We start from the raw sequence: 27,223 nt of genomic DNA on the forward strand, positions 1-27,223 counted from the left end.
AATCTCTCCTCATCTTCAGTGTCATTGTTCTGTAACAGTCAAGAAAAACAGGATAGTGTGAACAAGAAGACTAATTTTTATCCTTACCAAGTAAAAGATAATAACATTACCTTAATATACTTACATACACATGCATATAAAATGTTATTTCCTTTTGATACAAGAATAGTTTGTTTTAGAAACCAACTCATGTTTGTTTTACTAGCAACATGTTTGTAATATGTCTCCCTAAGTTACAAGTCTTCAAAGTCTCACTGTATTATTCTGCTAGAACACAAAGAAGCTTTCTGTGTATCATTGGGAAGCACTATGAGGGAAGATTGCCACATACTCTACTTAAGACTGAGGTACCTTATGCAAAATCTAAACTCATTCACCTAGTGTTTTCTTCAGTGGACTACGCGCACCAGTTGCTGCTTTGATCAGTCTGATTTTTGCCACTAGAGGGAATTCTTACACAAAAAGACTGTTACAAGTCACATGAAACTCCTAAGTACACAGCTTTCACTGCTTCATAGACCAACCCATCTATTATCAGTGGGTTTAAAACACGTCTTATCAAATATATCCATTTAGATTTAGCACAGGGTACAGAATCTCTGTATTTCTGTGTTTGTACAAGTTACAAAACCAAACATACATGAGGTTAATTATGACTACCCAGCACTACTTACATATTGTAATAACATTATTTATAGCAAAACCTAGTAGAATTTTTCATAGCTTCCCTGATACAGATATAGCCTACAGAGAAAAAGCATCTTTCCTGTCTGTATGACACCACAGTTCAACACTGTTGGCTTTCCTTGTAAAAATAAGGGATTGGTGAAACCATATCAACTTTTTCCCTTTGGGGTAAGAGAATCTAAAACAGTATCACAGTGCATTATATCTATGAGAGAGATATATATTTGTAAAATCAACAGAAAACTGCAAATTGGGAGATCCCTGTAAATTTCCTGCATAGAATGGCTTTAAGTCATTTGATCCTTACATAAATGAGGCTTAAAAAAAACCCAAGTAGTTTTAAATATTTTCCGGGTTTTTTTGCTCATTAATCTTGGAAATAAAAAGAACATGCAAGTGCACTCTGCCTCTGAAAAACATCCTGACATGGAGGTAGGATATTTTCACTGCACTGCAAAAGAAGTAAGCTTACTCCTTAGCAGAGGCTTTCTTTGCCATAATGATTTGAACCATGTTTAATAGGTTTTCAGAAAAATCTAGAACTTGTTTGGCTAAAGATTGCTTCTGTTTTTAACCAAAGCTTTGTCTCTGAATTGCAATCACTGGACAATTTCATTAACTGCTTAATAATCTTGAGTTTTACTACAAAAAGCTAAAACAAAACAAAAAAAAAACCTTTAAAAGCATTAGCATAAAGACTTAATCACAGTGAAGTAGAGCAGGTAAACCAGCAACTTCTTTTCACTTATTTTTCATATTGCTGAAGACATTCAGAACCATATATTGAAACTTTGAAAACCCTAAAAACTATCTAGATGAAAGTATTTAGGTACAAATAACGTGTCTCTGGTTTTCATTTGCAAGTTCAAATTCTTCCTTTCCTATATAAATAATTACTCTCTAATTCTGCGGATCAAGGGTTTTTTCTCCATAAAACTCAACAACTCTATTCTTGCTAGAATATTGTTTTGACTAGAAAGCGTAGAAATAAATGAAATGTGAAATATCACGTATCAACCACATAAAAACTCCAAATCCCCACGTAGTTTTAGGTATATCAGGAAAAAAAACCCCAAAATCTTAAACTTCCTGTTAATTTTGTTTACATTGACAACTTTAACTTTGCAGCATAAGAACAGACCTAAACAAAGTGCTTCCTCCTTTCTTAACGCTCAGGAGAAGAATACACTTTACATGAAAGCTGTAGTACTTCTTTCATTGTGTAAGGGACATTTGATAGACATGTAGCAAAGTAGCAAAGAAATGTCCAATGGTGCAAATTACACCAGTTACCATGAATATCTCAGGATGAAACTGTAATATTTAAAATTGAAACAGAATAAAACTCAGTTCCTCCAAATACATCTGTTAGTTACCAGTACTATAGTAAAACATGTTTAGTACTGAAAAAATATCAATTGAATTTTACTTCAAATCTTAAAATTTGGCAATCTCAGGCACATACATATTATATCAGAAATTCCTTTCACACACATACACAGTATTTGAAACTGTCACTAAATAGGACTCAAGTGAAGAAAACTCTATTCTACACAATGTCATGAAATTACGTAATTTGAAACTCACATGGTTAAGTAATGTAGAAAGCTTTGATCCATCTTGAATATTCTTCTCCAAAATATTCAGGACTTTTACTGTTTTATCTGTTGAGAGCTAAAACAAGAAAAGAAACACATCAAACAACTGCAGGAACATAAAGGCTTCCAAACTGCCGAAAAGAATGTCCAAGGATGAAGGATAGAACTTGTTATATAATCTGAAACACTTAAAATTGTAAGCAATTGGAGATAGGGATCAGACCTTGATTTCTGTGGTTTCTGACACTGCACGATTGAGAATGCTGATAATATAACTAAATGAGGAGAAATATATTCTAAGATTGCAATCAAACTGCATTTTCAGCCAGCAAATTCCATAGAAATAGATTTAAAATTGCATATCTGTCATTAATGTTGTATAGTTATACACTTTTGCTTCTAGAAACGGAAATTTACCAAATCCGAGTATCAATCACAAATTCTACTGAACATATAGAGCTTTATTAGGAGAAAATCCAAATTCCATGAACAAGCAGAAATAAAATTCCCTGATACTTGAGTGCTAGTAAAAAGGAAATGTATTCTTAATATTAGTCTTAACTTAAAGAACTAGCATGTTGAAAATAGTAACTCAAACTCACTTACTGATCTTCTACAGAATTATGATTAAATAATTTGTAGAATATGCTAATCTTGAGGAGAGCCAGTTTCACTCATCCAGATACTATTGGCACTCATCTTTGGAAGCAACAAAATTCTGAATTTATGTATATATGTATGTGTGAAAAGCAGGGAACAGAGGTTAAGGGTGAGAACTATCAGGAAAGAGAAACACTGAGGCTGACAACATGCTACAAAGGAAGGTAGGGAGATTGAAGAAAAGTCCAGGAAGAATATCTAAATTTTGGACTAAAGAAGACCCTTCAGAGTGACTTTTATAATAAGTGGCTTCACAGACGCTTCATAAACATAGTAAGTGGTCATGAGCAGGCAGAACGGGAGTGTAACATAAGAATGCCCAAAGCCAAGAGTTCCAGGAAGATAAGGAAAGCAAGAACATTTTTTCTAGAGGTGTGATACCAACAGTTTGCACCAACAAAAAGCTCCCTTGAGCTGAAGTCAGGAAGAGCATGGCAAAGAAACCACAATATGCAGTCTACAGAAAGTGAATCTTATTAGCACCTGGGGTGTTAAATCTTCTAAGTTTGAGAGGCCTTTTTGGAGAGACGGAGGAAGCAGGCAATTCAGTGTGATGCTGGCTGGACATCATACATTTACATTGCACTAATGGCATGTATCAGAAAGAGTGGATTTTTTTTACTTTGCCAGCAGGTTCTGATTTACTATGGTTGCTCAACACCAGCTGCAAGGAGCAAAGCCTATAGGTTGACGTGCTTTTGTGGAAGTAGATTAGATTTTACTGCTCAGGCATGGGTATTACATATTGGCATATAGTCAGCATTGACACAGAGAAGGACTATTCAACAAAACTGTCTCAGCTTCAGAGACAAACAGTTAAGATGTGGTAACTTTTTAAGCACTTCAGCTAAGTCAGCAGAAGCACAACTGTTGACAGTATCTGTCACATGCACACCTGAAGAGGGTGGAATGTTATTACAGGGGATATACAAGTTTTGGATGTTGATCAAAATTATATGTTCAAAAAGAGTTAAAGACTATGAAGATGTACCTTGTCCATAATGCCCATTGCCTTGATTTTTGCAGATTCACTACCCAACTCACTAAGCTGATGTTTTCCCAGTAGCAATTCCTGTGGAATCTCATCATCATCGCCTTTAAAAAAAAAAAAAAATTTAAAAAATTAACAATCATATTTCTAATCAGACTTCATGGAAATCAGTATTTTACTGCAAATATGAAAAAGCCAACTGCAGAAAAAGAACTGATTTTCCAAATATCTAGCATCTACCGATTCCAAATAGCTCCATCTAATGAAGACCCGATGATGACAACTTTTGGTTGTGTTAAAACGACTACCTGTTAAATATGACTGGTTCTGAAATACCATTTAACAGTGTAACATGAGACATCCATTTCTGAAAGTCGTAAGCAAAAAATTCTTAATGTAGCAAAACCCACTTATTGCAGCTGTTGTGTCATCACCCTCATTTCACTAAAACAAATCTTAAATGATTGTAGTCCTAATTCTAAAGTTCAAATCTGGGGAAGGGCAATAGATGAAAAACACATATGAAATTAAGTACCTTGGGATACACTGTGTCTTAATCGTATTTACCCTTACAAAAAAACCCATGATGTTACCAGACAGAGAAAGAACCAATGACTTCACTTTTAAGTCCAAGGTTGTATACACTATTGCTTTAAAAACTGTAGTGATTTGTTTACTATGCTCCTCCCCTTGTTCTAATCCTGTCACAAAGATGTTAGGAAAAAAATTAACAAATAGTCTATTGCCCATTTCAACAGAAAGTCACCTTGGTTAACCTAAACTACTTCGTCAGACACTTATGCTACACCGGCTATTTTCCACTGAAATGTATAAGGAGCATACAGTGATTCAGTGCCTCAGCCATAAATGCATAAGGACTCTGCTGCCTGAATTGAATAATCAATCTCTGTTGGGTCAAAGGCCACAACAGATGCAAAATTACGTGCCTCACACATTACTAGCAAGAGAACCATCTTATGTTACTGTTATTTACAAAGATTTGTCAGAAGATAACACCCTAATGACATCCCAAGGAGGCATCCTTTCCATTCCAGGGGGCTACTATTAGTCTCATTATGATTTATGCCCCTTTTGGATTCTGCAGGGAGGAGGAAGGAGGATCTTCCTCCAGCAAGTGAAATTGGAAAGGTAAAGGCCACCACTCAAGGTGGAAGTGATATAAATGCAGTACGTCCTAGCATGTATCACAGGCAACTAAAACACCAAGAAGGAAGTTCGAAAATACTGAGATACAAAGTTTTTGGTGTTTCTTGTGTTTCTAATTGGTGAAAACATTTTGAAAATTTCTGACATATTACCAAAAGCTGTAAAATCCATGTCTTCCAAATTTTCCAAAATATTCTCTATTGAAGCAGTAAACCTTTTGAAAGTTGAAGAATCCATCATTTCTGGTGAAAAAAGAAATTTATAAATAATTATTTTATATACAATACAGAAAATACAAACGGTAGAAAATAGATCTTCTAAAATTACCTTCAGGTGTTAGCTTAGGTTCGTAAGCTTTCCTCTTCTTTTGTTTTTCTTTTTTCTTCATTTTTCTAGCCACTAATTCAGAGAATAAATAGTGAAACAAATACTTTCTCAAAAATGAAATAAAGGATTATTTACATTTCTTACAGTTGTATTCAATACTGCATGTAAAGATGTTTATTTTAAAATGTTTAACATACCCATTAAAAATGCACTAGTATTATGGAATAAAATTAAATTTTTAAAATGATCAGTTACCCTCACTGAGGCTAGGGGGAGGAGAATAATCATCCATATCAGAGTCATCGGGACTGCGGTTACGGTAACGGCCACTACCAGAAGTCCTCCTTCCTTCATGATAATGACCACTTCTCCTATGGTCACCAGAACTTCTTCTGTCATGTTCTTCATACTCCCAAGCTTCATCTCTATCTTTTTTATGTCTTTTACGAGAAGCTAGAAATGAAATGCATTTTCATTATAAGTACAAAAATTCTACTTTTAATAGCTCAAAATTAAACATTTTTAACCATTTAAAAGATGTGTAGATGTGACACTTAGGGACATGGTTTAGTGGTGCACTTGGCAGTGTTAGGTTTACGGTTGGACTTGATGGTTTTAGAGGTCTTTTCCAACCTAAGTGATTCTATGATTTGCAAGTTAAACACTGTTGTATAGCTGTTCTGTAAAACAAGTGAACACTCTAAAACTATTATATAAAATTCTGTTATGGCATTATTCTAATGATTTCTTTTGAATTATGTGAAAACTATGCCTGAAACTGGCAAAGACACCAACAAACATTTAAAAATACAAATTTATGGGGCATTTGTCCTTTTAAGCAAAGTAAGGAAAGTGGAACAAATCAAAATAAGTTTCATCCTTTCTTAAGAGAACACTGAGATAATTTCTTCAGTTATCTAAACTGTGACTATTACTGGTTGTCCATATTTCAATTCAGTGATTGCTTTGCCCATCTAACACAGCAAGTTCCAATGAGACTTGGCAACCTAGTTGCTTAAAGATAATCTGTTTTGTCAAGGCAACTAAAATTTTGTCTTGGTATATATTATAGGAAATTCATTGTAAAGGAGAAAACTGGAGTCACAGTTCCAGGCCAGACAGCAAGTCAGTACCACAGAAGGTTATTATAACCAGTTTTCATTCAGGACCAAAAAGCCCAGCAGAAGTGAATGTTGAAGAAACTGCAATAAATGTTCTATACAGAAACAGAGATTTGGTGGAAATAAAGTGGGGGAGTGGAATGGAGAGTTCTCTGTTATTTTCGAAGAAAGTCTTGGGTTTCTTGAAGGGGAGAGGGTGCTAAGATGTAATAGAAAAAGGATATGGAGGAGGAGGTAGCTTCATCCGTGAAATCAGCCAACTCACCATTATCTAATATAGCAGAATAACTGGGCTAGCAAAGAGGTATCTAACACAGACTGTGCCGTGAAGATCAAAACAGCTCCAAAATATCACATTCTAGACTAGCGGAGTTTATACTTGTGAACATGCATATAACAGCCCTGACATCTGTGTGCCTCTACCAAAGTCTCCTGAAGTTTAGAGAGGTATGACTGTATATAGGGTTGTTTCTGAGCAAAGTGGCTCCAAGCATTTACACAGAACTGGAACTGAACTGACAAGTTCTTCCCACAACCTCTGTTTATAGGAGAAGTATAGGAAACATACCAGGATATAGTCACACCTGGTATATGTACCAGGATATAATCAATCATCAGCCCAGGCTCAGAATTAATTAAAAAAAATTAAACCTGAGGCGATACTAATGCTCTGCACTACACCCTGGAGGGCTCCCACTTCTGAAAATGTAGTACAAAACTTCTGTACAGAGGTGGTCCATGTCTTTAAGGTAATAACTCAGTTCAGGCTTTGAGCTGTACTGCTTCTGGATCAGACTTGCTTCTGGAGGCAGTACAGTCATATTCATGATGCCTGAGCTACTAACACTGCCTAAAGTGGTCAAGAGTTAACTGCGATTGAAGAAATGGAGGGCCATCTTGGATACCTGGAGTGAGAGTATTGGAGAAGAAAGTAAGTGTTCTATGGGAAAAGACTTTACACATCTTAATTGATCCTTTTTCTCCCATGAGACAGTATTTTGTGGCGGCAGATGACATCTGTCTCCAGAGTTTACAAATCATCAGTATCAATTTAAGCTCTGTAGGACGACTTCTGACCCCAGCTACATCTCCATGAGAAAAGTAACTTCCAATATTGCTTTCCAGCTGAATTTTAAATTGACCAGTTTATCAATGCTGCACAACAAAACAGAACATGTTACAGTTGTGCTGGCTCTGGAAGGCAAATAAGCTGAACATGGGAACAGCTATTCACAATCACTGCTCTACAAAATTTATTTTGAAGTAGATAAAATTGGCTAAAAATTTAAGTATTAATAACATTTCAAGAGTTATTACTGATTTTATACATAAACAAAGACTATTTGGAATAGAAATACCCAATTTCCTTCTGAATTCTGCCAAACATTTATGCAATAACACATTTAGTACTTACTGTACGAGAACGATTTCATCAATTTTTATTTCTCAACATTTAATTGAATAGAAAGTCCCTTCCTCATGAGATACTCAAAGAAATCTCTCTTATTCTATAACGATCACTATTACATATTTTTTAAAGTTCAATTTTAGACAACCGAAAGAATTCTGAAATACATATTTGTAACAATACAAATCTATTCAGTGTACTTGTCACAAATCTTTCCTTCTCTTGATCATTTTGTCTCGTTTTAATTCAATTCAGTTCTACAGTATACTTTGAGAAACATTATAATTTCTTTTTAAACCAGATGTCCTCACTGAATTGTTTAGAATGATGGCCAGATCTCGAGTGGATATAATGAGCTGAGAATCCCTTAAAGCATGTAATTACTATGAAAGTTTTCCTTAATTTGCTTTACTTTGTATTTAAGAATTTCAACAGCCACTGTGGCTAATAGGTGGATTAAGGTATCTGAAATTCTTGACAATTCTCTCCATTCCCAACCAACTTAAATAATTTTGCTTTACTTATTCATTTTTTTAATTCACTGTTCCAGATTATTATCATCATAAACAGGTGATATGATACAGTAAACAGAGAATATAGAATCCTGAATGAAGCAAATGATCATTAATCCTTTGCCATAATCAAAACTGATACCTCAAGATCTCATACTCACACTCAAAGCAGCATTATTCAGTTATAATTGAAAGCAAAAACAAAAAAACAAAAGGCTATTCTTTTCTGCTTCTTTGATAAAGATCAGAGGTATCGCTATTATAATTTTTACATGTATGTGTGCATAAGCACTGTGTATCTGTTGGACAAGAACTTGAAATGTATTAAAAAGCAAAACAAACAAATCTTTCTCTTTAGGACCCTAAGACAGACTCAAAAGCAAAACATTGTGTTTTACAAAAGTTCAGTAAGATGTTTACATAAGCAAAGGTGGAAAGAGTCTAAACTTGGGAAAAAATTGTAAGCAAGATGCCTTCTCAGGTTAACAGCAATAGGCATTTCTCCTGTAGCCCTGCATGGGTAACACAGCTAAGATGTTAACTCAGACTGAACTGATTCACTCCATTTACTATAGTTTGGTTTCAGTGTTGGCTAACTGAACTACCACATAGACAAACTAACCATACTCTTATTAGCAAGTAGGAAATCCCTTCCTAACTTAGAGGCATACAACAAAATTTTTTGACACTTAGGAACTTTATCTGATTGCACAGCAAAATTCTAACTACAAGCTTCTTCTCTTCCTTTGAAAACAGTTAATTCAAGAATACTATCATCAGCAAATGGTATTTTGAGAACCCATCAAAAGCAACTCCAGTTTTTCAAGCAATATGCCAGAGAAATAATAGAAGAAGAAATATTTTAAGAAACTTCTGGGCAGTAAGATTCTCAATTTATCATGTCAGAAAAATTCAACAGGGGATCCTTCACTTTTCTTATCAATAAAACTAAGAATAATTTAAAATTTATTTACTGAAATTTTTCTTTGCATACCTTTGTATGCAAGTTGTCTGTGCTGCTTTAGAGGATATTTTCCTTAATCTGGTTGGCTAAAAATGTTTCATAGTACAATTGAAAAAAAAAATCTAGGCAGTGGCTTCCCATAAGGTAATTAGGAAAATAAATTTAACAACTGCCTGCTTTTCATCTTGAGTGACAATTGGAAGTCAAGTAATTTTTCTCTTAAAAGAAAAAAAGGGTTCTTGCCCAAGTAGCTGTCAGGACAGCAAACTTGTTTCCATATGGTTTGGGGTAGCCAACTTAAAAAAAAAATCTTTTTGTAAAAGCAAAATATTAGCTTTCTTTAGCAGTAGGAACAGAACGATGTACTACTTACATTCAAAAGCTTCTTCACTGTCATTGTCTTCATCAGAACTGATTTCAGCATATTTTGGTTTCTCATTAACTGTGCTACGTTTGCGCTTGTTCATTTTCACACGTTCACAAAGTGGCATGGTGGATTCAATTTCTGCCAGGAGCTCAGGAGGCAACTCCTTTAAGACTGACTGATCTATGCTACCTATTAACGGAGAGTAAGAAGAGCAAATGTGAACCTGAAGATAAAAATAAGGGCCCAACACTACAGTCCTTTCTCAGGAACTGCTTACAATATATCCGCTAATAATACCACCACAAATACCTGGATGTATTTGAGAGCCCTTTTTAAAGTTGCATTTATTGTTCACACTATAATTAGAAATTAACATAATAAATTGCATACATATCTCCTTCAATAAAGTATTTTTTCAGGCATATAAATATAAACAAACTCAAATCAGCGAATTTCCTTTGTAAAAATATACCCCTGCTCTACTTCCACAAAATTTAGTCTTATTTCAGTTCATCCTCTGAATTTAACAGATTTTCTAACAATCTAGGTAAATTAAGGAGTCTTTGTGCCTCATTAACATTTTTGTTTATTCTCATTCATATTATTTAGTGTACACAGGACAGTAATCTTCCCTTTTGCAGTAAGCAGAGACAATCTGTGGCAGAACTGCTGGGGTCTTATCCCTAAACACAGGCCAAATCATTGACAACCCAACCTCTGCCTCAGATTTTTTCTTACTGCTACTAGTAGTTTTATAATGCAACCCAAATTTTTGCTTGATTTTGTTACAAAGCGAAGTTGAAAGATTTTTATTTAATATAGACAAACAGCTAGCTGGACCACATCAGGTTTCTCTTCCACAGAGGTAAATATGTAGAGAACATCATACCATTCTCATCACATTTTGAAACTATCATTAGACCCACATGCAGTCAGAATGAAGGAGATTTGCAGTCAAAATTTTTTACAACTGACACAAGGAAACCAAATTAATTCAAAAGTATTTCTTGAGGTTTTGTTTATTTGATGTCTTACCTTTATTTATCAAAGAAACTATTGTACAGATTTGAAGATGATTGGACTAAACTGTTAACCTTTTTCCAACAACAGAACCTCTTTCTCATAAGCACCTCTCTCTCCTTCCCAAAGCATACTATATTATTTAGAGAGGAAATCCTCTTTAGGCCAATTGCTATACTCATACACAATCCTCAAAAAAATCATCTTCTGGATGATAATTAACTTTTTAATTGCATTCACTGTATCACTAACATAACTTTCTAAAATGTATTTCCATTTTTACACTAATATCCTATCTTCTAATCCAAGATTAGTCTTTTTCTTTTTCCTTTCCCTCTTTAAACATCTTTAACTGGAATTAGAAGAGCTTTAATATGAGAAAATAGTTTCCAGCAACAAAATTTTTAACAAGTCTCACATATTACTGGTTTCACATATATCTACATCCATAAAAATTGCCTACAAGCAATGAAACTAGTGATCAGAAAATTATTTTTCTATAATTGTCAACTAAGTTCAGCAAGTCACCTCACTGAAGTGCATTTTTAAAAAAGATTTAACTTAAAATATTAGGGTTTTCGAATGGAGGTAGGAAAATATCTATAAAGTAAAACTAATAGTGGAAGTTGTCCCTGCTTCCCCCACGCTGAGGTCACTCTTATTTATTTGTGTTACTATCCTTAGATAATCACCACTTGCCAAAGTTACCTAAATTCTCAATATTGCTTTCAAAAATGCTAGAAAACATTTCACAGTGTGGTTGACCATGTTGCTGTGACATGATTATTCATTGCAGACTGGGCACTTGATTGAAGATAGGCAGAAGTATGCCAGCATGGACAGATCAGTTCCTCTGTGTGTACCAGCAGCTGACTGGATGACAGCCAGGTCTAATCTGGCTGCTGCACAGCCGTGCACCTGAGCAGTGGTGTCACCATACTAATACTTCATGTCTTTTTGTATGACTATACAGTGCCTGAAGAGACTTAGCTTACATCCAGTCCCATACTACAAGAAAATTCACATACACAAGTTTTAAGACAATTTCCACAGATGCAATCACTAGAGGGCCTCAGGTCCTGGCTCTCTAACACGTATTCTCAATTTTATGCATTGTTGGTAATTTCATTGAAATCAGCAGGACTACACACATAGCATAAAGCCTACAGTAAATCTGGGCAAACAAAGACATTGCAAAAGCCAGCTACAAGTAAAGGAACAAAAGTTGCATTAAATCGCCGAACAACAAACAAAAATCACAGACTAATACTCTCCTACCTCCTCGGAGTATCTAATCTTGCTTTCCTTACTGACTTTGTTCCCACGGCAGAACACTATTCAATCTTTAAAAATGAATCAGTTACTACAGTGTTAATTAGACATAAATGAAAAAATAAAAATGCAACTACTTTAAATAATTGGAAAAATAACTTTATTTCCTTCTCAAAAGTTCCAAGTTTTCTATGTTCTCCAGTGCTAAATTGAACTAATACTTGACTTTGCACTCTCTCCTGTTACAGATATTTCAGATGACGGTATAAGCTTACCCTTTTTTCTTTTATTAGGGAATATGTAAAGCTTTCTTTATTCAAGTAGGGAACAGCAGAAAGGAGAACAATAGAATTATTGTAAAGTTCTCTATAAGCTATCTTTAAAGTTTTTGTTTCACAATGTTCCCTAGAGCAAGTCTGCCGCATGCCCAGTTTCCTTAGCTGCTGAGGATTGTAAATAACCAAATCTAAAAAGTTTTACTCGTGCAGTACAAAGGAGTTAAGCATGACTGCACATGTATCTACAATTCTGATATACCCAGAAAAGAACTCCCCATCCTTTCTGAAGAAATCCAGGGATATTATATACTGTGGGACTCCAATAAAGAACATGTTAATATTTATTTTAGTCTATTACTTATGTTATGTTGAGTCAGGACAACCCAATCTTCACTAGAAACACCTTATTAAATTCCTTCTTTTACACCTCCATATTTTATAATGGAGGTACTGTTTATTTGTTCAGGGTAGTAAAGAAGTACTTAAGAGAATCCAGTTCACCATAAGAATCCAGTCACATGGCAACAAACATTAGGTTATAAAACCCATGCTAATGCCTTTTCAGTTTATGGGATACTTTTCAAAAACAATTAAAAGAATATACAACACAAACCCCTTTGAAAGTATCTACAAAAACATGTATGATCACCTTCAGTTTTTCAATTTCTTTGATAAGTTTGCTAAGACCTGGTACCTCCTTTCGTGTTTCCACTTTAATCAGTTACATTTGTCTCTAGTTTGCATGGCTTTTTAAATAGCTAAGGAGAAAGTATACTTTACTAAAAAGTTACTCCACAAGTTAATAAGAATGCCCCAATAAATTAGCTTTCTGAAGAACTGTCCTCATCAATGGAATACTCCATTTTTTGCCATGCGTGTGATCAGTGTACACAATATGCCTGAAATGGGCTATAGGCAACAGTGTTCTTCAGACATCACCTACACATATTCTCAAAGGTGCTGCAACTATTAAAAAAACGCCAAAAACAAAAAAAACCAGAAGTACCAACATAACAAAATCTTTGTCTCAGTGTAAAGAACAGCATGCTAACAAACTCCACATTAATGAAACTGAAGGGCAAGTCACAGAACAGCTGTAAGAAAATTTCGTCTCAAAGACCTGCATACATGAACAGCCACTTCTTCAGTGCTTCTCCAAATGTATGCAATGCTGTCCATGACTTACAGGCTAGTTGCTTGCTGGAGGAAGAGCAGGTTCTTGGTTTTGTTTGATTGCCATTATCGAAAGGTTTCTTAGAGAAGGTATTATAGAATGTTCAGCTGTTACTGAATATCCACTGATCATCAAGATACTTGTTTTCTCACCCAGCAGTTCTTGACAAAATATAATACAGTTAAAGATCAGCCAGAGAATCTTAGCTAAAAATGAATTGGTCTGTAAGCCTCCTCCCATATTCTATTTTAATCTGGGAAGCTTTTCAAAGGGTTTTGCCATGTATAGTAGAAAGATTTCTACAAATATCTAGTGGATGTAGTATTTCCCTTCTTCACATATGACTTAAAAAAAAAGAACAGAAAGGCACAGATACAATTCAAAGTTCAGCATTGCTTTTTGTTCATAATTTGATGGGTAGTTTCAAGTTTATAGAACAGCCTTTAACTTTAGCTAATATTTATGCATATCTAATCTTTAGAAGGATCCAAAATCACTTTGCCTTGAATTTGCAAGTCAAATAGATCTCACTGATCCAGGCAGATGAATGCCTTCAAGAGAGGCTGAGTATTAAAAAAAAGGTAACATCAGTATGGACTTTTACTGGATCCATTCAATATGGACAGCACAATTATTTTTTGACACAACAATCAATGTGTTCATATGAGTTTCACCTGGTTTGATATAACAACTTCAAACAGGCAACTATAGAAAAGGGGGTGATGCTTGGTGATGCCTAGGTCAGCTTTCCACGATGAGGGAGGCCATTCCTGCCATAAAATCAAAACCAACGCTAATAAACTCTGTTATCTTCTCAGTAATGATTTGTCTTTGCTTTTCAAATTATGGAAAACAGATGTGAAGTTTACATTTTGGTGCAATTTCCCACAAACTAACAAGCCATCAAGATTCAAATACATTTAGAAATCTAAACTCTGAATTGCTACTTCCATAACTATAACAGACAGTTAATACAGTGGAAACAATCCGTATCAGTTTGCTTATATGGTTACTTTTAAAACACTTGTGACATCAAAATGGCCTGTTTGCACATACATCTATTGTGGCAAATGAACAAGTGTTTGAAGAAAAACTGCCCCTGAAGTTCACTTCAAAACTGAGGTTTATGTTAATGAATCCTTTGCATAAATTAGCCTCCCATACATATTGTCTTTTCCATTTCTGTGTGCTTATAGTTTGTAATAAGCAAAACTGCAATTTCATATTTGTAATCTCTCTCTATATATATCTTGTATTTTAATACACAACTTTTTCCAACTATCAAGACATCATATAAAAGAACACACAAGGGTCTAAGAGGGAACAGTGCCACTTGTTTGGGGTGAGGATACGAATCTTAATTTTGCATTTCTCAGCATTTAGAAATTTAACCACTCTCCACATTCTTGAACTTCTACACTAATGAATTGCCACACATCTTCATTTTGACATTAAAAATAAAAAACTACAGATTGCAGCTCAATTTTGCCCTCCTCTTGCTCCTTTTTTGCCACAGAAGACATTAGCTGCTACTGGACTCTTATTTTGCTGATGACGAGTATATCCAGTCTTGCTGTTATTCCACAGAGGCCAAGTTCACCTTCCTTACATGTCCTCTCTGAGCATTTGATAGACGATGTTCCTCCCTTATGTACCACCAGCTTACTGTCTAGCTTTCTCAAGTAATTTTGGGTCACCACTATAACTACACTGATAAAACCTCCTATGTCAGACATACATGCAGGAAGGAAAGCAATTTCCTTCTGGATTAGCTCAACCAACCTTCAAACTCTGCTAAATCAAATACCATACAGTCTTACTCCGTAACAAGAGTGCCGCCTTCTTGTTCAATAGCCATGTCATTGTAACTACAACAGCATGGGCTCACAGCTTAATTCTACTACAACCACTCATGCAGATAAGGTTCTATTTTAGATAAAGAACTACAAGAAAAAAGAGGGGATAAAAGTACTTCCCTACTTTATAAAGATGTTTGGAAAATAAACACCCTTTTAAAATAGTTAAGTACTGTTACAGTATAGCACTCAGGCACTACAGTGCAAAGGGCCACATGACTGCCTGTGATTGATGAACAGCTTACTGGTTAAAGCTGAAAATTTTTGGCTCCCTCTCAATGTGTAAATTTAATGATATCCTTTCCACCAGGCTCTCCCTTAAAATGCTCCAGTATGTTCTTTATATGGTGAACTGAGTCCTTGGTGATCAGAGTCCCTTGCCCACCAGCTTCACACTCCTCCAAATAAATTCTCTGCCCTGGAGAGTTTCAAGAACAGAAGGGGAAACACAGGGAAATCACAATCCTCTTCTCAAAGAGGAATTTAAAGCATGAGGAAGGCACATCTGCTCATAAGACAGAAGTTCCACTTTTATCTCAATAGCATATCATCAAGCTGAAAAACACACCATCAAACGAATTCTGGTGAAAATAATCTGAGAGGTAGTGCATTTGCTCCAGCAGCTTTCCTCTTTCCTCTCCCATTCTCTGCCTTAAAAGTTTATGGAAGGATATACAGCTACATCCTATAAACAGGATATAATCCTCTATTGAACCCCTTACCCATACCTTTTGACTACATCCATGAAGGGATAACTCCTGAGCTCAGCTCACACACACACACCAGAAAGAGGGTGGGAGGCTGAGATGCCCTCACCACCACCCAAGGGACTGTGCCCACAGGATTCTCTGCTGCAACAAATTTGGCAGGAGGAAGAGAAGTAGTGTTATGAAGTATGTCCTATATCATTCCACAGAACCTGCTTGAACACATCTTGCAAAATCTTTTTTCCTCATCTGCTCCAATACTGGCACAAAGGGAAGGCTTCCCAGCCCCTAAACAAAAGAAGAGATTCAGATGCCCTGCTTATACTCCAGTCCTTAGCTCTGGCCTTGAAAAATAGGACCCAGCCAGGTTGGTGGGTCAGAGAAGAATTTGGACACGGCAACGGAGTAATTCCATGATACAGTAGAGGTCGTCATTGCCCACAGCTAAGCAGCACAGATTCAAAAAGGATTTCACAATAGTACAAAATACTCTCAGAAGCAAGAAACATTTTTTGATCGAGGGAAGAGATTTCCAAAGAGCACCCTGAAAGATCCAGGCAGAGAGCAGGGAATATACCCAACATGCACTCTCTGAAGATGCCAAGAGAACTCACATTTACATCAGTGTCAATGATTTCCTCAAGCTATCTGATTGCCGTGGCAACTATAGCCACAAGTTATTTTATTCCTTGTTGCTATTCACTGGCTTTTTGTTTTTATAAAAATTGATAAAAGGAGGCTAGAGCAGTCTAGTTTTGCAAGACACTTCACAAAAAATATAGCAGTACTCGGAGTAAAATGGAGAAAGATTGGCAACTGAAATAAATGCGGTGCTGCACAAACCCCCTCACTTCTATGAATCAGTGTCAGGGGATTGCTTTTGGATTTCGCTATCATTGCTTTTGAACATATGCATTGACATTTAAGCCAACTCAATTTATTGTATTAAAAAGTCAAGGTGTTTTGTACAGTTGCAAAACACAGCATGTAATTTTCTGTTACTATTAATGTTTGGAACCTGAAATGTATGATTGATGCATTTTCCCAGCCACGTATTCTCATTAATTTAAAAACTGAGCCATTGGGCCTCACCTAAGAAAAAGGACCTTAATTAAATGAAATCAAATTACACCTCAGAATTTTTATTCTCATAATAGAAAAACTCCTATATAAGCAATACAAGCAAGATCTTTGCAGAGAATAAGCAAAACAAATGCCATGATTTACATCTGATCTTTGACTATAGGCACATCAAGAAGATCTGCTTTTTCCTCACTCTATCATGGAAACATTCTCAGCCTTTATAATTGAAAATAACAGATGAAGCTACTCTTGTCTTGCTTCTTCAAAGTAACTTAATTACATAAGCAACAACAACAAAAGATTGCTGATGTTTTAGCATTTAATGCAAAATACTACACGAAAGTTGCTCAGAAGATAATTAAACAGTACGTGTATTTAAGGAACCTTTATTCAATGCAAACAACAGTTCTGTAATTTGAAGAACAAAAAAGGTCTCATCCTTTTATTTTCTGTTCATTGATAATGTTCCCATGGAGCAAAAATAAATTCCAAATTTCAAGTAAACAGTTCAAATTTTCTTACACAAAAACAGTCACCTAAAACAGCTGAAAATGTCGAGCAACAGAAAAGTTAATTTACCAGAAGCAAATGTGAGGCTTTCCCCTATTTGTATTTTGCCAACTTTACCCTTTGTTTAGAAGAAAATTCAAACCAAAAATTTTGAGCACATATCCCTGCACATAAGCCAAGAAATAACATCCATATTTAGATACTTAGACACATAAACAGGTCTGCATTGCATATTGTAATTGACGTCAGACAAATTGCTGGCCCACATTTTTACATATTGCAATGCATTGTTGCAAAAATTATTTATGCAAAATAGCCTTAGCTATTCCCAGAAGTAAGAGGAACCTGATCAAGCATCCATGTCCATAAACCAAAGGCAGTTTCAGACTTTCAACAAATTGCTCTGACAAATTAGGTAATAAATTTCTATCACTTACATGTGCCAAAGTAATTTTTCAAAAAGGAACTAATTAAACAACGCACTCCTAAATCTGCAAACAGACAAAGCATCATATTTTGGATAAACCAAAGTATAATGAAACTAGTGGGTTTGGTCAGGTTTATTGTTGCTGCTAAGCAGCAGATGTGCAACATACAAAGTTCACTCTTTCTACCCAGAGAAAACTTCAGAACAACTATGAGAGCAAGAATCAGAATATTTACCTTCATGGCAAAGACTAAAGTAGCAAATAACTAAAGCAGCCTCCAGGCAAAGCAGTGTGCTGAAAATGTCTCCTATTTTACTGGTAACAGATCAACACAAGAAAGGATTGCAGTGTGCAACGGCTGAATTCCTGCTCTCTACCAATACCAGTTTATCCAACATCTACTTCTGAAAAACTAGCACCAAAAATGAAGGCCCTAGAGAGTATGCACAATGCCCCTACAAATCCCAACATCCTTTCTGGGATAGGATGGACACACCATACCTAAAAAACCCCTGCAAGTAGGAACGATCCATTCTGGTCCAAAGCGTGCTAGAGACATGAGATCTTCCTAGACTATCGGATTTAACGGGTTATATATAGTTTGGTTTTGGCTTTTGACTAAACAATGCCTGGAATATTTTTCAAACTGTGAACCTGTTCAATCTAGAAAGGAGAAAAAAATTAATCAGAGCTAAATGGACAAAATGTATATTAAAATGGATCCTCTGCAAACCCAACACATTTTTAAATACTTCTAATGCCACAAGGGACAGCCAGCTCCTCTTCTAGTCTAGTTAAGTTGAAAAGAGGTAGTCACTAATATCTCAGAAAAGAGGAAGAACAGGAAGACTGTAGAATTCTTACGACCGAAATGTGTTTTTTTTCTAAAATTCCAGTTAAATTTAGAGTTTAAGAGAAGCTTTAAAGACTTCAGCTGAGAAGAATCATTATAAACTTCTTGCTGTAAGACATGGAATATATCCTTTTTCTCTCTGAAATGTGGCATAATTTTCTACAGAACTTCAGAGAAAGTTATGACATGGTTCATCCTCCTGGTGGTGCATGCACATGCAAGATGCTTACTGGGTTATTACTCTAGCCTTCCCATATACAAATGGAATTGCTACCAGGAACTCCAAGACGGTGATTTCAAATTTCAGATTTGTGGAATTACGGACTTTCACAATGGTAATCTTTACAAAAGCACAATCTGTAGTAAGCAAGCTGAGTTGCCGCCTTTTCTTTTCTAAAGGAAATAAGGTTTTACTCCAGTTATTTCCTTGCAGCACAGCTGCTTGCCCCACTGATTTCAGTGAGTACAACAGTGTGTCTGTTTCAGCATCAAGAGATTGTTATTTTGGAAATAAATTTGAGTGAACTCTAAAATTTGCTTGATGTTTTAATATCCATAAGCTGTTTTTCTCAAAGGTTTGCCAATTTTGTCCTTACAGAAGTCCTATACATGAAGGATTTAAACAAATGTTTAAAATTGATACTCCCTTTTTGCCCACAGTTTTCACCTGTACCAGAAAGTATTGTGGGTTGCTCTGCTGTGCTAACTAGAAGTCTGTGAGAGGCATCACAAGTTGGCTCATTGAGCCAACGCAATCTGGATACAGTTTTTCATCCTGGAATACTCCCTTTCTTGTCACTCCTACCTAGAAGACGAGCACCTAAGTGATTACTCTGCTTCACAAGTGAGACTATTTCCATCAGTGCTAGAACTCAAAGGTAGACCATCATGGTACACAAATGTCAAATTATAGTTACTATAGGCTCTGAAAAAGTCACCTGGAATTAAAAAAAAAAAAACCAAAAAAAAAAACAAAAAACCAAAAACCCACCAACAAACCACACAAACACAGAACACAGAAAAGTACAGAAGCATTGTTTTAACCCAACGACATGAAGACGATTAAACAGTAAATTTTTTAGTTGATCCTGTAAGAATATGTATGAAAAGCACCTTTGAAGAAATGACAAATCTTCACTCAAATTTCAGATCATAGCAGCAGAGAATGCAGTATATTTAGGAAGACTCATAGTGAGCAACAAAACCCTGTGTTTAAAGTTGTGTTGTACAGATAATTAAATCCTATAATGATCTACACAATGAAGGAGTAGCATTCAGATCAGACTTTTAATTTTTTTTTTAAACAACAAATTCTTTTTAGGTGATATTGGAAGACCCAAAAGGTGTTTCTGTACAAATCTTAAAAAAGACGCACGCATTTGTCCTAGAACTAAAACTTGCATTACATATATGGTGCTTATTTTGGAAAGGCAATCCTTCAAACATATTATAAACCAACTCAGACATCTCCCTACACAGACAGTTACAGTTTCTCTCATTACTCATATCTCTTCCATACTTTAACAAAGGAAAATTTGTCTTGTTCAGAATGCAGTAACTGTGAAACTGTTAACAGCTCCCATCCCAACACAGCTGATCAGTATAGCTCTAAGAAGCAGCAGAGAAGGTATTCGCTGAAGCTCTGAAAAGAAAGGATAGCAAACATGACCTCCTCATTGCAGGCACAAACTCAAAGGGAAAAGTTTCATGGATCTCCCAACAACATACATTTGCATTAAAACCAGGATAAAAGGCATTCACAGATGTTAAAACCAGGAGAAAAAAGTGTTACAATTCATTCTGACCTGGACAAAACTGGCCACAAAATTTCACCATAAGACGCCTTAACAAAAATACTGTGAAAAAAATTTCCATAACTTTCCTCTGAGCTAGAGTGAATCTTTCAGAAAAATGCTCAAAGATCAGGAGAGAGAGAAAAAAGTCACTTCTTCCTTGTAAATGCCAAAAGGGACTGCTGGGATGATTCAGTATTAACAATTGCGTATTACGGATATCCCTCCCATTCATATAATAACAAAATTTCAAACCTGTCTATAAAATTTGATTGTTACTTTGTCTTTTTGCAGTACAATGCAAGGCTTATCCACATGCACAATAAAGGTATGATATTCAAATTTAAAATTTACTGAAACAATGTAAAAAGTTGTATAGACTTTCAGTTTGCAAAGCATTAATTTTAGCTTAAAACAAGTCAATTTTATTGAGTTTTATAATGAATGGGCATTAGTCCCTTAAGACAGAATGACTACCTAAATGGTGTTTTCAACTAGCTGAACTGATCCTATTTTAAACTGGATTTCAGATAAATCACAGCAGTGATGTTGTATGTGACAAGCCAGGAGAAGACATTTTCTTGGGGGACGGATGGATGAGAAAGCAAAAACAAAGGACAAGAAATACAAGGAAGTAACATAAGGAAAGATAAAGCAAAATACACTAAGCTACATGGAGTAAGAGGGATGTGAGAAGTGGAATAATGATGCTAAAAGGCAACACTAGAAAAGATTTACTACAATCTATTAAGAAATATAGGATGAACTAAATAAAGAATGTTTATGAAAACTACATTTCCTAGTGTATTAAAATGTTTATAACTAAGAATGGCACAGAGTAAAACAGTGAACACTATTTATCTCATCTGGAGTGAGGATAGTGTGGCAATGGCATGAATTTTTTCTGTATCAGTCAGTTGTTGACAAATAGACTTTGGCTTATGAAGAGATACCTTTATAAATTATGAACTTTTTCAAACATTGCAGTTCACCTAGTTATTTAGCATAATATATCCTTAGCAATAGTTAGCAGGAAGTTGGGCAAAAAAAATGTAAAACTAAAAATACATATGAAAAATTGGAAGTTCAAAGACACTTTCTCCACAATCTGCCTGGCTGAACACTCAAAAGTTGATTTGTAAGACAAATATAGTTACAACATTATTCTTTCCATGAAACCTATTTCTAGTATCGTTGTAAGAACCTTATTCTGAATAGAATAGCAAAAAGACTGATATCAGATTCAAACATTTTCCTTCCCTGGAAAATATGTCCCAAGTTATTTGAGAGTATATAAGAATATATGACTTCAAACAATAAAAAAAATACACAAAAACATTGCAGAAAATTTATAAACCTGACTTCAAAATTAATGCATTGCTCATGTGTGACACAGCTACTAGAGTCATGCCAATCAGACAAGAGTCATTAAAACCTTTACACATTACTAAAACATTATATATAAATAACCACATTAATACAGACTACAAAAAAAGTACTTTAGAAACATTTTAGAAAGCATACATGCACTGTATATGGCTCTGAGGGCTATAAAAATTACTGATTTTCTGCACATAGAACTGTGTGAATTCAAAATCCATCCTTCTGAGACTATAGCTGAGTTCCATCAGAAAGTTTTCAGTATCCCCTATCAAGTACATAAAGGTTTCATCTGAAATCTTTAGACTAAACTGACAACAAAGATATCATAATTTTATGTCTAACTCTAGATACCTATTATTAGAAATTGAAATCTCGCCTGTTCTGAACCTCAAAAAGGGACAGGGGAAATACGAATATTTCCAGGATAAAGAGAAAATATTTAACAAGGAGGCTAATATTTTACAAATAAGTAATACACATCCTGAATTATTAGAGTTAATACGGACAGGTTAGTAGATAGAGAACAGATGTAGGACAATAAATTCATTATACAGATACCACCTCTGTACACGTGCACATAAACGTAGTTACACATTCACAAAGATGATTTCTACATCATTTCTTATCAGATCATCTACGCAGGAAAACATTTTAATCTCAAATTCATGATATACCTGGAACTGCATTCATAAATCATCCTGCATACAGCTGAAATCCTCTCCCCTGCCACTCGATTTGTCTATTTTGAGACATGACAAGTCTATAGACATAACTATGTAAGAAATTTAAATGCTTTAAATGCTAAACATTAAAAAAGAAAGGAACCCTGACCAGTTAGTAACATCGATTTCACAATGCGAAATGATCTACTTCAGTCTGAAACCAAAGAAGCCAAAATTAGAGTATGAACAAGAAAAGCAATCTTATATATAAAAAAAAGTGTTAAATCTGCAGGAGACAATCAACCAAATATCAAACCCACAAACTATTCTGAATTATTTCCTGTCCATATTACTAATTTGAAAATGTCAGCCAATTCTTTGCCAGTTCCTTTCCTCTTTCTGCATGCAATGGACACTAGAGACAATGATGTCTGAATTCTCCTCAAACCTTTTTGTAAGCTCATTGTCACACAGCCTCAAGTGTGGAGGCTCCCCAACAGAGTTGTATTTATAGTGTAAAAGAGGCAGATGGGACTTTATAACTGCGTTCTTATTGCATCATGTCAAAACATACCTTGGAAAACCACATTTCAGTTCCAATTAAAAATATAAAAGAACCTTAAGGCTTGTATACCTGCTATTTCCCACCACTCCAGCTACACTGATCTACTTACAGTAGTACCAGTTCCTTATACAGACACACTTAAACCAGTTTAAATCATACATACAGCAGTTACATTTCACTGGATAAATTACCAGGTTAAACTAATGTAGCTGAAGTACAGCTTAAGACCATTTAAGTGTTCCCACATTAGGTACTTGCACTGGCGTAAATAAATAATTTCAGGTACATTGTAGCAAGATTTCCAATAACGACAACCCCTTAAACAAGTTTTACTTAGTTCCCCAAAATCACTATATAACCAAGCATATAAACTAACTATCAAATGTTTGCGTTTAATTTCTAACCACAGAAGTAGCAAATCTAAAAGAACAGGCATGTAAAAGATATAATGCAATTAATAGTAAAAAAATCTTACCTTTATTAGATTTGGATGACTTGTTCTTGTTAGGTTTAAAACAAGAGCCCCTTGATTTATCTTCTCTATCCTTAATAAACTTCTGCACATCATCCAAAGAAAGCTTTTGAAGGACAACTACAGGCTTAGCTCCTTTATTTAGATCTTCAACTAGCCCAATCTTCTCTACTTTGTCCTTCTGTTCACCTCTAAATTCAGTTTTCCTTGACTCCTGAGTAACATTGCCATCTTTATCACGCTTGATTTTTGGAATGACAAAATGTTTCAGTGCACCAGATCTTGCCCCCAACAAATAACTGGGAAATTCTGCTTTATTGTCAGCATGTGCTTTATTACTATCTACTTTACTCTTATTACCATCTGTCCTTCGTTCATCCTTGCTGTTGGGTGATTTAAAACCAGGTTTATCAGGTCTTGATTTACTAGAATCTCCTTTACCTTCCTGTTTAATACGGGGGCTGTCAGGTCTTGATTTCTGATCCCCATAAGAAAACCTTTCCCTTGATTCACCAGACTCATGCCTATGTTTCCTTTCAAATTTCTCAGGTTTTGAACCATCAGATTTAATACCGTGCTTAGAATCATGTTCATTTTTGTTTGAGGATCTCAAATATTCAGGCCTTCTAATCTTGGATGGATCTCCTCTGTATCTCTCTGATTCCCCCCTGTCCTCAGATCTTTGTTTAAGGCTATCATGGTCACGCCTCAGTGTATCAGAAACTGAACGCCCATCAGGCCTTTGTTTTGTTGGATCAGATCTACTTTCAGGTTTTACCCTTGAAGGATCAGCTTTCACATCTAGTTTATGCCTAGATATTTCAATTTTCTTATCTGACAATGGTTTACTGGAGTCCCTCCTATTATCATGTCTATGTTTTGGTGTTTCAGGCCTGCCTTCACTCTTCTGTTTTGGTGTTTCAGGCCTGCCTTCACTCTTCTGTTTTGGCGTTTCGGGCCTCTGCCTTATCTCCTGTTTGCCATTATTTTGTTTTCCCTCATTTTGTTTCATCTCCATTTGCCTGCTCTCATTTTGTTTTGATTCTGTCTGTCTGTTCTCATTTTGTTTCACTTCCATTTGTCTGATTTCATGCTTGCTTTCATGTTTAGCTTCTAACTGTTTGTTCTCATCGTGTTTACTTTCCAACCGCCTGCTCTCATTTTGCTGAAATTCCATTTGTCTGTTTTCATTTTGCTGGATATCCGTCTTTTGACCCTCAAAGTCTGCCTTTTTCCTAAAAATCTCAGGATGGTTTTCAGGTTTAAATTTAAGAACTCCAACAGTGTCTTCTTGGGGAACACACACAAACCCGTCATTATACTGCTTAATTTCTTCAGGTTTTTTGATGGTGTCCAGATCCTGAGTTACTGTTGCCTGAGAGTCCACTCTTCCTGCTTGCTGCAGATCAATACTAACCATCAACGCTGGCCTCGCCCCATTTCCTGCAGAACCTGTCTCCTGAGAAGCTGCTCTATTTCCTCCAGTAGCACCTCCAGCCTCCTGTGGTTTGTTTTCTTGCTTTCGCTTCTTTAGAGGCTTATCTGCAAGTTAAAAGAGAAAAATGACAAATTATATATATGGACTGGTAAATGTCCAAGCAAGAATGTCCATTCCCCTCCACTCCCACCAATTAATCCTCCTCAGCATGTATGTGCACGCACAACAAAATCCATTGAATTTAAAAGCAAGAATAGAACTTCTCTAGCTAATACTTTTTAATGTATTCGGACTATCATTCATTGCCAGTCTACCACAGGTGCCAACTAGTTATGAAAAAACCTCACCCTCAAAACATATGAAATCAAAGTCCCTGTATAATTCCCAAGAAAACCATCTAATAAAGCAGCTGCAATATGTAAACACCAAAAAAAAAATTAAAAAAAATCCCAAACTAATCAATTACGCTTGAAGCAAAAGTCTGCAAAGACGAAGTTAAGGTGCACCTCCACAACTACTTTTTGAGGAATACGATTATAAAATATTCCCTTCTGCAGATTCAGCCTGCTTCATTATACATGAACTAAGCAAGGATCTGCAATGATTAAGACAGAGGTTCTCCCTACTTGGTTCAGTGCAGCACTTGGACTTCACACATATTTTAGCCGGGGAACACAGGAACAATGAACAAAAATTATTAAAATAACTCCAACACTCCATGCTTCTCTTTGAAGATAAGCAGTATACCAAGAGTTGGAGTCTATACCGTAAGTATCAGGTGGGGGGCCACTACACTCTTAAAAGCTTGAGTATTTTCCCTTTGCAACCATAATGCTTTTCATGGATGAAATAAAAAGTCCAGTGATAATTTTATGTAGTGTCAAGAGCTTGACTCTGCAATAAGCCTTTCAGTTTATACTAAAAAATCATTAAGAGTAGAATACATAAAAATAAAGTGAGCCAACCACACACCCTGTAATTTGGAAGAATTCATAGAAATGACAAGCACATGGAAGTATCCAAAAGAGTATGTTCTATTCATTTAAACTACAACCTATTTATATTACCAAGATGGTACTCTAAACTAAATTAATTTCTGCCATGAAAACCAAAAGCCCTACCTGCACTAAGGCTTATATTCTCATTTCTCAACTATGATTGTGTAATTTGTCAAAAAAACCCAAAGACATTCTCTGAGAATGTAATCAGAGAATATGACTTTAAGTCTAAGGAATGACTAAACATAGGTTGGAAATTCCATTGTAGATCTATTGTCAAAATGTCCAGACAACAAATGCAATATAAGAAAAATAACTTATTTTGTGCCTAGATTTGTGGTGCCTTATCACCAGATGCAATGAGCCAGCTCTTTCTTTGGGAGCAGGAGAATGAATGGTAATGAGGATGCAATCAAGGAACAGGGAAATAAACTCCAAGGAAAAAAAAAAACCACCACCCTCTCAAATTGTAAACCAGAATTATAACATATGACTTCTAATTTCTTCTATATTTGTAGAAGATTCTTGTTTAGAAGAATTAAAACTTTGAAGGATCATCTCCAAAATTAACATTGGAACACAATCAACAAGTAGTAACATGGTCAATTCCAGTGATATGAACAGGCTTTTTTTCCCATCATTTTAATTCTCAAATCTATTTGTACATCCCTAACTTCCTAAAACTCCAAAATTATGTACAACATTTACTGGCCAGAAGACAGTAAAGACAGATACAATAAACTCCATGCAGAAACTGGTCAACTGCAAACAAGGAACTTTTTGAAGTTCAATAAAAACCTGTAGGAACACCTGCCAACTTTATGATAGACACATGAAGCAAAATAAATTTGTCAAATCAAAGGTGCAGCTTTTTAGCATGGAGATTTTTGCTTTTTCTGTACTACAGCAACTGTTGGATTCATATGAGA

General features: G+C 35.4%; 1 protein-coding gene across 1 annotated transcript in view; it reads right to left on the reverse strand.

The window, feature by feature from the left end:
* The window catches only part of NIPBL (Nipped-B homolog (Drosophila)), a 171,496-nt gene that overhangs the window by 36,738 nt on the left and 107,535 nt on the right, over positions 1–27,223 (reverse strand). The window contains 9 exon segments of the mRNA XM_009329439.1: positions 1–2; positions 4–29; positions 2,275–2,361; positions 3,937–4,040; positions 5,256–5,345; positions 5,431–5,502; positions 5,686–5,883; positions 9,809–9,991; positions 23,862–25,400. The exon segment at positions 1–2 is cut by the window's left edge and continues 201 nt beyond it. Of these exon segments, the coding sequence (XP_009327714.1) occupies positions 1–2; positions 4–29; positions 2,275–2,361; positions 3,937–4,040; positions 5,256–5,345; positions 5,431–5,502; positions 5,686–5,883; positions 9,809–9,991; positions 23,862–25,400 (2,301 nt within the window).

Source organism: Pygoscelis adeliae, unplaced genomic scaffold (genome assembly GCF_000699105.1).
Source record: "Pygoscelis adeliae isolate BGI_AS28 unplaced genomic scaffold, ASM69910v1 Scaffold47, whole genome shotgun sequence".
Taxonomy (NCBI): Eukaryota; Metazoa; Chordata; class Aves; order Sphenisciformes; family Spheniscidae; genus Pygoscelis; species Pygoscelis adeliae.